This window comes from Crocuta crocuta, unplaced genomic scaffold (assembly GCF_008692635.1).
Source record: "Crocuta crocuta isolate KB4526 unplaced genomic scaffold, BGI_CrCroc_1.0 scaffold118, whole genome shotgun sequence".
Lineage (NCBI taxonomy): Eukaryota > Metazoa > Chordata > Mammalia > Carnivora > Hyaenidae > Crocuta > Crocuta crocuta.
In genome coordinates, this window is record NW_027551558.1 from 12,310,740 (window position 1) to 12,323,011 (window position 12,272).

The 12,272-nt window shown below is 48.4% G+C and overlaps 1 protein-coding gene across 11 annotated transcripts in view; it reads left to right on the top strand.

Moving 5' to 3' along the window:
- PRKCE (protein kinase C epsilon) overlaps positions 1 to 12,272 on the top strand; it is a 490,916-nt gene that overhangs the window by 294,310 nt on the left and 184,334 nt on the right. For all 11 annotated transcript variants that reach the window (XM_077749323.1, XM_077749327.1, XM_077749329.1 and 8 more), the window contains one exon: positions 11,959 to 12,118. In XM_077749323.1, the coding sequence (XP_077605449.1) occupies positions 11,959 to 12,118 (160 nt within the window). The remainder of the gene's footprint in view (positions 1 to 11,958; positions 12,119 to 12,272) is intronic.

Below are 12,272 nucleotides of genomic sequence, written 5' to 3' on the forward strand. Positions count from 1 at the left end.
TACAGTCAAAAGCCACAGGGATCATTTTGGTTTTTAGGACAGCGAGTAATATCTCTGAATTCCCAGATTTCAGGGGCCAGGTCAGCCAAACGTGCTTTTACACGGACCTTGGGATCCAGGTGTATATCAGCAATCTGATATAGTCTGTCCTGTTAGTATTTATTCTTCTCCCCTCTCTCTCCATAGGCAGGATAGGTATGTAACACAAAGTACAGACACAGTACTTGGCATCTAGGAGGCACTTAGTAAGCACTGATCAAGAATCATCAATTCTTACAAGTAAAAAATTATTCCTTCTGATGTTGACCCTATATCTCTCCTGCTTGGCTTATCTTTTACCTCTTGAATTCGGTATCTGTTGACATGCAGCAAATTACCACAAGTCTCGCAGATTAAGGCAATAATGAACACGTGTTATCTCATACAGTTTCTGGGGCTCAGGGACTCAAGAGCAACTTGAGATTGGATGGTTCTGGCCCATGGTCTCTCACGAGGTTGCAATGGATTGTTGGTCAGGGCTTTGGTCAGCTGGAGAATCCACTTCCAACATGGCGGACGCACATGGCTCACCATTCAGTGTTGACTGTGGGCAGGAGGCCTCAGTTTTCTACCAGATGGATCTTGCCATAGAGTTTCTTGAGTGTTTTGTTGACATGGCAGCTGGCTTTCCCCAGAGTGAGTGACCCAAGGGAGAACAAGGTAGAAACTTCAATGTCTTTTATGACCTGGCCTCGGAAGTCATAGTCTACAAAGTGTTTTTGATTATGCAAGTCAGGAGATCACTTCTATTCATTGAAGGAGGGGGCTACACAAAGGTGTGAGTATCAGGAGGCAGGGATCACTATCACTAGGGGTAATCTTGGAGATCAGCTACGATACCTCTCATTCAACCCTTTCTTATTTCTGCCCAAAATGAAATTCATTTTTACCACTTTCTTGTAGTTGCGTTTCAATTCTCTCCTCTTAGGCACCTCATGGCCTATTAAGGGATAACCAGACTCACTAGCACTTCAGAGATGTGACAGGGATGTGCTTTGGCCAGGGGCAACGCTAATCCATCACCAGTGGTTCTTGACTCTTAAAATCATGATAGACCTTAACCTCAGCTTAACCCTTGCTGCATAGTCTCAATTACTGCTAAGCCAAGACCTAATGAAAAATCAGGGAGGTCACTGCACTGTATGCGGGGCCCAGATTTCCAGATTAGGAAAGTACCACCTTCTATAACAACGATGTAACTCTTGGGCTATAGTAGGGTATAGGATGGGAGTTATGTTTTTAGAAGAGTGGTTGGATAATGTCAAGCCATAACCACTTCTTCCCCAGGGCTCTGGTGCCCAAGAAGACATACCAGCAAGAAGTCACTGACATTCAAGGCAGGGCTGGTGGTCAATAACATTTGCCTCTGGACAAAGATAACTCACTTACTTGGAAAATTTGATCTTCACTCCTACTTCATTAGCACTAAGGCCTAAGCTAACTGGATCACCCTTCAACATCTGTGGCCTCAAAATATCTTCTTATGTTCATTAAACTGGAACAAAAGAAGATCTCCCCTCCTCCACCTCGTTTCCTCTTGGCTGTTTTTGTTTTCTTTGTATGGGAGTTTATAGATACAGGGCCCAACCTTCAATGAATGGCTCTGTTGTCTGGCACAGTTATTAGAAAAACATTTTTTTTTCCCCTCACAATAGTGACTGTTCTTTTCCTAACATCCCCATATCACTACGGAAGGCAGCTCAGGGGAAGATAGGGGTTTCCAAGGCCCTAAGAAGCAGTAACTGGGGATTTATTAGGTTTCCTTGACTGTGGTGTCCACTGTTGGGGAGAATGCCCAGAGCTGGGAGGGGGAGGGAGGGAGGGAGGGAGAGAGAGAGACCCCTGGCATGCGAGAGCACACATACGCATCTTATAGGAGCATGGGTTGGATAATGGGATGCTCTCAGTTAATAACAAAAGCATTACTGCTTTTGACCTGGTCATTCCTCTCTTCATGTGCAGAGTTTCAGTCACACTCTGAATGGAACATAAACACTTGTAAGAACAAGTTTAAGCAGGTGTTTTGGAGCTGGGGGAAAACATCCAGGTTCGACAAGAGTTGGGGCCATTATAGCTGCTTCAGTAGAAAGACGTGGGGCTCGTTCACCTGCGTTAAGCTTCCCACGGACGCACCCTGGGGACTGGACTGGCCTGGGCTTCTAAGAAGGAGGGTGGAAGGAAGGTGAGCTTACTTCTTGGTCGGCATGGACCAAAGGGCTGGCGAGGGTGGATCGTGTATTTAAGGCAAAGCCTTCTACTTCCTGGGAAGGGGTGGCCTTAATTTAATCCGTTATCAGCCTGGGTTTTGTGATTTGACAATCATCTCTGCTTCTTTTTATTCTCTTCATCCAGCTCCTGTGTCTTACCATTCTTACATTGCCTTTTATTTTCTTCTTTCCATCTTGTAGTCCCTGAAATTCTCCTTCTCTCCCGCCAGTGTAATGAGACCTCCGCGCCTGGCCAGCTTCGTGGGAACCCTCCCTGGGACTCTAGATCGCTCTGGTATAGGACATGGGTTTTCTTCTGAACTTTAACTTCATTAGCAAGTGCTCAAAACTACCTTAACAAAGAAGGTTGGGCAAGAGCGAGTTAGTTCATTGTGATGTCTTTGGAAACGGTGTAGTCACTTTTGAGAAGCTTGGCGGAACCCAGGATGAGGTAGTTGGGGGCCCCTGGGGCATTAGAGGTTATGATTGGTAGCTTACTGTGCTCGAACCTTTCTGAGCTCTGCCTACTGCCGACTGGATATTGTGGAAGGGCTGATATCAACAGCACTGGATGGGTGTGGGCTTTTTGATAAATATCCCCATAACATCTTTGTTGGGGGTGGCCACGGCTTTAGAAGGCTTAGTACATNTGACACTTCTCCCCACGATAATCAACTAGCACCTGGGAGCAGACAGACGCCCTGCTGAGAGACAGACTTCAGGCCTTTTTCATACAGTAGTCTAGAAATGTGAACAGTGGACAGCACCCAACCTCATGGACATGAGCTCTGTTAGGGCTCAGGTGCCCAGGAATGCGGCAACAGCTCTGTTTCCTGTGATCTGAATCACAGGACTGTCACTGGCACCCATGGGGCCTCTCGCCCCCCCCTTGGCTGGTGTCCCGCTTGGCTGATTTCCCCGGGCTGGGAAAGTTCTTGGAGTTTTTAGCAGGTCTGCCTGGAGGGCTTCGCTCTGTGGTTTCCTCCTGGCAAGTAGTGACTTTTCCTGGGTACTGGAGACATGCAGTAAAGTTCCAGTGTAACTCCAGTACGTAATTCTGAATGGACGGAGGAGGGAGACAGGGAGTGAATAGGTGAGTGAATGAATGAGTGAATACAGAAAGGCAAGGGGTGGGCAAATTCCATGCCGAAGTGAAATTGCTGCCGTCCAGTGGTTCTCTGTGTTCACGTGTGTGCCTTGCATCAGAACGTGGGTGGTGGGATTGGGGGGTCGCCCTCCCCATTCTCCCTCAGTGATCATCATCCCACTCTCTGGCCATCACCATGTTTTCCACCTCACTTTATACTCTGCTGTCTCCCTAACCTATCAGTGTCCGATTCTTTGACGTTTTCTCCCTACAAAGCACAAACCAGCTTACGTTTCATTTTACTAAGTGGACGGAGCTCAGGCTCTGCAATAAACCCAGAACAGATCATTCAGAAAGTAAAGAGGTGAAAGAAGAAATCGTTTCTGTTACATTTGAGATGCTAATCTTGAAATGCCCCCAGTGTTCTTCTGAGTAGATTTTGCGCTGAATGAAACGTGCCCCGTCGTCATCTCCAAGCCTCCACCCTCAGAGATCTCCCATTCTCCTCGTGTGATTCTCTGGGAAGCTAGAGATAGCATGGAGTAATCTCTCCCGGGGAAGTAATTGCTGTTTCCTCTTTCCTGTTTTGAACAGAAAGTTTCTTTATTGTGTGAGTACAGCAGGTAGAACACATTCTCTGGCATCACATAAATATTTACTTAATACTTAAAACTCACGCTCACGAAGCATTTATTCCCCTTGAAAATATTATAACCTATTCTCCTTGGGGCAAATCAAAAATAAAAGGCAGTGCTTCTCTGATTTTCAGTACCTAGTTTGAGGGAAGGGGAGGTTTGGTCTTCTTTCCATTTATCTTGTATCTTTTCGCCAATAAGTCCATAAAGGCTAACCAGAGAGTTATGGAGAGGGAAAATTAACCCCTCAGAGACGGAATAGGAAGGGGTCTGTCTAGCTTCTATTAGGAGATCCCCCCAAGCCGTAACCAAAGTTGTCTGGAACAACCTTGTGATTGTTGCTTTGTTAGTGGAGACCTGTCTATTAAGGACCAAATCCAGGATATCTGAGAACAATAACGAGAGAGTGGCCATGGGCCCTCCTTTGTGGTGAGGAGTCTGTACCCAGGACAGTGCCTGGCATCCATTATCCACACAGTAAGCATTTTTTTTTTTAATGTTTTATTTATTTCTAGGAGAGACAGACAGACAGACAGACAGACAGACAGCGTGAGCAGGGGAGGGTCAGAGAGACAGGGAGTCACAGACTCTGAAACAGGCTCCAGGCTCTGAGCTGGCTGTCAGCACAGAGCCCGACGCGGAGCTCGAACCCACGAACCGCGAGATCATGACCTAAGCGAAAGTCGGACGCTTAACCGACTAAGCCACCCAGGCGCCCCAGTAAGCATTTTTAGATGAATAGTTTATTTTATTCCCTTCGAAGATTTTCAGTGTATCTTTTCACTTAGGTTTTCGAGTATATTTATCCTTTTCTCTTTCTCATTTTTTATACGTATGGACTATACACACATTTCTTAGTTTTCTTTTTCTATTTATTGTTTCTTGGTGGATTAAGCATAGCTGCCTTTTTTAAGCCACTGCATTAAATGCCATCATGTGGGTGGATCATGAACTAATCAGTCCCTTTTAGCTTCCTTTTCTACGTCTGTAGATGAGAGCAGAGGTGGACGTGTGGAGAGGTAGGTGGGTAGCGGCAGGAGTTGACGTCTATCCACATGGTTGGGTATAAGTGGGACCCAGGCCATTCCTCCATCCTTGGGAGGGGTGACTGGAGGGGCCAAGGTGGGAATTAGTGAACGGATGTTTACTGTTTATTAGCAAATGCCTTTCAACAAATAAGTTATTTAGCCTCTTGAAGGTTTGGTTTCTTTGTAAGTCGAGAGGAATACCACTCCATGGTATTAGAGGATGTGTGTAAGATGCTTACGTGTCTCACGTATATGCAGTAATATCTCATGTGTAGGTAACAGCACCTCATGGATATGTAATAGTACTTCATGAATATGGAACAGTATCTCATGTGTATGTTTCTCAATACCTCAGGTTTGACAGTTACTTAGACAAAAAATACGAGGACAGTTGAGTTGTTTCCTTTGTGTTGTGAAATTACCTGTCTTTGAGGAAGGACTGGATTCATTCTTTGCCTGGATTCTAAGAAAAGCCTTCTGAGAAGATCCCCAGCCTTTCCCCAAACCAGTTACGTTTCTCACTGAGTCCCAGAGCTGAGTCAGTGTCCCTCTCCCAGCCTAATCTTCCTGGCAGCTTGCCAAGTCTGAGGATGGAATTGTTTTTCTAAAGCTCCTAATGGATGGGGTGGGGAGAGAGAATGCTGACTCTCTCTTACTCACAGTGACAGGTGTGGAACATCTGGAGGCAGCTGGGCCCCAGCAGGGTGGGGCAATTAGGGGGTGTCCATGCAGGTTTTGCAGGGCAGGGAGTGAGGCTGTTTCACGCCCCCTCAGTAAGGAGGTACTGTGTTCACACCAGGAAGAAAAAGAAAGGAGCATACGAGCTTGGGGTTTAGGCTGAGCCGTTGTACTACCCCCGCTTGATAGATCAGAAAGCAGAAGCCCAGAGACATTGAATGAATTGGTCTAGAACGTAAAGCAGGTTTGGGGCGGAGGCAACATTTGTCTGGTCTCCTCATGCCTAGTTCAGCTATCTTGGCAAATATGGTCCAAAGAGGTCAAAGAGAGAGGTCGGAAAAAATAAAGATGACTCCACAGCATACTTGCTTGTGGAAGAGATCCATGTGGCCCCTGAGCATCAAGGGTAGGTGACTGTCCCGTGGTGAGGAGCAGCAATGGTAACCAGAGGCTGCCGGTCATGCATATTGGTCAGTCTGGTCCAGGCTTCTGGCTCAAGGGTCTTGGGCAGAGTCCATCCTTGGGTTTGGCTGTCCTTGCTACGTGTGACCTGGAAGGAGGTGCTGGCATCCAGGTTTGTAAGCCTGGGCCTGTCAGAAATTCCCTGCTCGATTTTCTTAAACTGAAAAGTGTCCCTAGAGTGTGGGCGTGAAGGGTGTCTGTCACCTCATGTAGGGGATGGTGGTCAGTCCCGTCAGGTCAGCTCCCTTTATGTGCAAGAGGAGGTGAGGTGGGGTGAGAGAGGAGATGGCGGAGCAGTGAGATCTTCACCGACCAGACTGGTTTGGTGCCAGGAGCTGCCCCTCTCTGCATCTGAGAGTGTCCCTGTGGTTGTGGCAGGGAGGGCTTGGCTCCAGGAAAAGAAAGGGGCCAGGTGAGGAGAGACTAACAGAGTCCTAACTGCAATGTGTGGGCTCTTTTTGCTGCTTATGCCACCTGCCTGCACGCTGTCTCAGATGCTTCCGAGCGCAGAGGCTGTAGGATGCTCATAGTGTAGAAGCTCCGAGGAGCCTGAAGCTGATAGACTAATCGAACCAGGCAGGAAACCTGCCTGGGATGTTGTTGGAAGCCGAGGTTACAGAGGATCTCGTGGTTGCTCCAGAGGATTCTCTGCTTTGCCTGATGCCTCTGTGACCTCTTGTCATTATATCTGACCAACCAGATCTGCATTTCCACAGAAAGCTTGGCAGAAGTTATCTGGCTTTTCGTTAGTCTCTCCCTGCTCGGGGTCTCCCCTTCTTCTGTGTGGCAGACGCACCCGTAAAACAAAGGATCTGGAAAGGGCCAGGTGGGGGCTCTGGGAGGCAAGCCAGCCTCTGGGGCTGCTCTGTGTTCTGCCTCTGGGGCTGCTGCAAATGAAGGGTCATACTAGGTGGGTATAGTTGGGTGCATCCAGTGACCGCAGTGAGCCTCCTTCAGAGCAGGTGTAGGGGGGCCGATCGAGGTAACTCCTTGCTCAGTTCAGAAGCACCAGCGGCTGCAAAGCTGATGAAGTTTATCCTGTCCCCCTTTATGCTGCAACCTGTCCCCTCTTGTTTGTGCCAAGTAGCCTCCTGCTTCCACAGCACAAATGACCCTTAGGCACAGAGAACTGCTTTTAAAAGTCAGTAAGGAACATTAGAGAACATCGTTTTCAAATACTGTGTATACTACATAAACCCATCCTCCTAGGAGAGCATCATAATTCTCACTTTTATACTTCGTTCAACCTGCAAATATGTTTTCCATAGGTTTGTACTCTTGTGAATTCTATGTTTACGCTATTCTATTGCATTTCTCCATGTTCCTACATAGTCTTCACTCACCATTTTTAAATTGCTATAGATGCAATATAATTCATCAGACCATCCTCTCTTTTTTTAAAAAAAATGTTTGTTTATTTTGAGGAGACAGAGCACAAGTAGGGGAGGGGCAGAGAGAGAGAGAGAGAGAGAGATAGAATCTGAAGCAGGCTCCAGGCTCTGAGCTGTCGGCACAGATCCCAGTGCAAGGTTCGAACCCACGAACTATGAGATGATGACCTGAGCTGAAGTTGGACACTTAACCGACTGAGCCACCGGGCTCCCCTAGACCATTCTCTTAATGTTAGGCAATCAAGTTACTTCTGTTGGTTGGCCAAATTAGATATGCAACGGGGAACCTCTGTAGGTTATAGAGCTTTTAGTTTCTGTTTAATTATTGACTTAGATTTAATAGCTAAGGAACTCCCAAATTAAAGGATGTGAGTCTCTTTGGTGGTATTTGCTCTTATTATAATATCGCCTCTGGAAATGTTATGGCACATTGTGTAGGTATAATATGGATAATACCATTTTAAAGCAAATTTGTTTCTTTAGGTATTATATGGTAAGTCAGCGGTATGTCAAAACTGCTCTGCCTCGCATTTTAAAAGTTCCTAGTAAGAATGAATATTTGCTGTCTCCCCCATAAATTTTATGTTCATGTCATTTACACAGTTGTCTCTAGGGACCTTGATGGATATATTTGGATATGTCGATACGTAGACCTCTGTGGTATTCTTGCCATTTAACTTGAAACTTCTCATGGGGAAAGAGACAAATCCAGCTTGTGGAACATTCCATGAGACAACATAAATGTATCATAAAAGGAGAACTGGGCTGTTCCCGATTAAGAAGGCTAAAGAGACTCGGCAACTAAATGCAAGGCAGGAGCTCTAAGTAGCTTCTGACCAAATTGAAAGCCCCACCAACTAGAAGAGGCGTTTGGAGGAGGGCAACTAGAGAGATTTGGATATGAGCTATATGATAGATAATCATATAGCAGTGTTCAATTTCGTGACCCTAATACTGTGGTTATGTAGGAGACTGGCTTTGTTCTTAGGAGATGAAGGCTGAAGTATGTAAGGGTGAGGTGTCACTGCGTTTGCCACCTTCAAATGGCTTAGCAAAACTACATAGGTTTATATCATGTTATATGTTAATATAATTAAAACATGATCATGTTATAATACTAATATTGTAATTATATACTGTTATGTTCATGATGTAAATAAATGTAATACATTATTAGTCTGTATTATATATGTCTGTAAATAATAGAAATTATTCACAATATATATATTTTTAAATGTTTTATTTATTTGTGAGAGAGAGAGAGAGACAGCATGAGCAGGGGAGGGTCAGAGCGAGAGGGAGACACAGAATCTGAAGGAGGCTCCGGGCTCTGAGCTGGCAGTCAGCACAGAGCCTGATGCGGGGCTTGAACCCACCAACCGTGAGACCATGACCCGAGCCAAAGTTGGATGCTTAACTGACTGAGCCACCCAGGTGCCCCCACAATATATTTAATACCTAATATATTAACTGATTTTTATATACACATCTATATACATTTATAAATCTATCCTGTCACACTCACACCACACACTCCCATAGACACACGTGTTACACACGTGGGGATGCGTTACCCCACAGGAACTGCATTTTAATGGAGACCCTTGACAGCAGCAGGAGATGCTAAAGGGATCAGTTTCTGCTGGCGACTCCAGGCCCAGCAGGGAGGTTCTGGGGGGCTGAGGAACCCTGCGGCCCCCTCATGATCCAGGCATGCGGGTGACAGGCCCAGAGACTCTCTGGCCGGACCCGTGGCTCGCCCGTCCAGAGGAGTGCGGGAGGGAGTGTGCTTACCAGCCAGGGTCCCCGGACCTTTCTCCTGTTGTCTGCCCTGCCACTACTTCGCACATGGCGGGCGGGGAGGTTTCCCTGTGCTCTTCCTCTCCTATGGCCTCCTGCCCCCACGCATCTTTGACACAGAATGTAACTCACAAGGCAGTGCGGATGTGCTCAGGGCACAGGGAGGGCAGAACCCTTTGTTCAGTCCGACAGTCAGACCCGCCCTCAGAGGAGTTATTCTTGGCTCTCTAACCTGCCCCCCAGGACCCTCCCCCCCCCCGCCACAGACATTAAGCAGCTTCTCCCTGGGTGTGAGTGCACCCCTCCAAGCGGTCTTTAAAAACCGGTGGGGTCAAATTAATGGGTTGCTGTGTTACCGTATCAAATCACTGGAAACCGAGTTTAGAAGGTCGATTTGGTCGCTGGCCATTTCTGTAAAAAGGTGAGAAATGAGGCCCCTCGGGAATCCCTGTGACCCCTGTCCCCGCAGGACTCCCTTGAGGAAACTAGATGGGACTCATCATGAGTTTCCCTGGAAATACTACTTTCCAGAGTCCAAATGACTAGTAAACTCGAGGGATTCGCAAATCAAATTGCACCGTAAATGCAACAGGGGGCCGACTTACTAGTTCAGTATGTCCCGTGGGGAATCCAGTGAAGGCAGTTAAAGGGTGCCTTTTCCAGAGAATTCCCTCCCTCTGGCCTCAGCTGCCCGGACCTGGGGGCTGGGATCTGGAGTCTTATAGAACAGGTATATAGCAAGGAAGGGCTGCATAGACTCATTTTATTTTAATTACCTGTGGGGTTTTTTTTTCTTGCTTATAAAATAGTAGACTATTCTGAATGTAGTGAAAAGTAGGAAGCGGAAAAAATGGAAGTCAGCTATAATTGCACAATTGGGTGATAGTTGCCAGATTGTGTGTGTGTGTGTGTGTGTGTGTACATATCTCTGTGTTAAAACAGAGCTGGGAAAAATAAATAAAATAGCTGGGACATCCCCATGAGCATTTGGTCAGCTGAGTCTTGGTCCCTAGTTGTGGCAGGTAGGAGGTGGCCTTTCCATATTCCATCTCTTCCCCTGTCAGAGACTTTTTGAAATACTAAGCAGCGGTTAAAAAGGGGACCCAGGCAGGCTGGGGGCCAGGAAGCAGGGGGTCCGCGGGCAGATGCCCGTCCGGATCACCGGTGTCTGTGCTGCGGGTCTTTCGCCTGTTGCCATCACACGCCCCTCCACCCCTACTCTCTGTGCATAGACAGGCCGCCCTTGGATTCGACAGCTGTTTGGTTCACACATGCCCCCTGCTGTAAACAACCGTATTTTCAAAGAGGTCTGGGAGGAGCAGTGTTTCTTCTCCCCAGGAAGGGCACCGTCGCGGTGGCATATGGGGTGTGGGGAAACGCTTGGGGGGACGGAGCCTTTTCCGTGCCTTTTAGGCAGAGCCATGCAGACCTTCCAGGGCCCGCACTAGTGCTGGGAACCAGGCGGGAGAGCGGAGCCCACTTCCCCTGCCCTCGGGAGAAGCCAGAGGCAACTCAACTCTGGTGTTACGAGAGCCCCTCAGATAGAGCCTCGGGACTTTGCTGTTGAGAGAGCCGGCTGCCCCCCAGGGCAGTGTGCGGAGCGTGGAATGGCGGCTTCTCCCCGCTGTCTGGGTTAGAACCTGGGCTCCGCCACTTAGTAGCTGTGTTAACAGGAACGGGGGGCCGAGGCTTTCTAGTCCTCAGTTGGCACACCTGTGAAGTGGGGCTGCCGTCCGTATCCTTCGAGAAAGGGCCGTTGTAGGGATTCAGGTAAGGCCTCCGTGAGCGTCAGCTGTTATTTTCATCGTACTAACCCGCGGGGCTGCCCTCCCAAAATGCTGTCGGCTGGGTGGTTTCAATGGTGGAAATTTCTCATAGTTCCGGAGGCTGGTCAGGTGAGGGCCGTCTTTCTGCCTTCAGACGCCCACCTTCTCGCGGTGTCCTCATAAGATAGAGAGCGAGCCCAGGTCTCTTCCTCTTCTCAGGGCACTGGCCCCATCCTGGAAACCCCCCCGATCATGACCGCGTCACACTGTCGGGTAGAGCGTCAGCGTGGGAACTGGGGAGGGGGGAGGCGTAAATATTCAGTCCATGGCAGTCGCTCTTGTTGTCATTTATTAGCCCCCTTGCAGGGCTTTCTTAGGTTTGCAGCGACCTCTCCAATGGAGGGAAGGAAGAAATGAGGACGGGCCTTTTGTCTCCGGTGAGGCCTTAAAGTCCGCAGTGGGGGGCCTTGGGCCTTCCGGATCACCGCTCTTACCGTGTTCTGTTTCCCTCTCCCTTTGACCTTCGATAGAAGGCTCCCGATTGTCCTAGGCTGGAAGAGGGGAAGGAAGAAAAGTCAGATTAGGTGGCTGCCTCTCTGAGCCAGGCAGCTGGGGGCAGAGGGTTCGCACCACTGACCCCACAGCCCCCTGGGTTTCAGCACCGTCGTTCCCACTCACAGAGGGCCCGGCCTTGAGGCTCCAGGCAAGGAAACGCCGCCGTCCAAGGTCACGCTGTGAGAAAGTGCAATAAAATGGGCACCTTGAGCCTTTTGAGGCTCACAGGCGCCAAGAGAGGGGTAGGAGGTGTCTCCTGAGGTGTGCTAACCCGGACTGTGTTTTCTTCTCTGCTCTTGTCCTTCCCCAGCCCCTAAAGACAATGAAGAGCGCGTGTTCAGGGAGCGCATGCGGCCCAGGAAGCGGCAGGGGGCCGTCAGGCGCAGGGTCCACCAGGTCAACGGCCACAAGTTCATGGCCACCTACCTTCGGCAGCCCACCTACTGCTCCCACTGCAGAGATTTTATCTGGTAAGGCCCTCTCTCCCGGCAACCTCTAGTTATGCCTTCTCTGAGGCGAGAAGTCGGAGAAGGGATGTAGGAGGATAGAAACTTATTTTTAACGTGCTAATGTGTTTTATGTCCTCTTTATTTGGTTGGAGAAGACTTTTCTGGAAGGCTACGT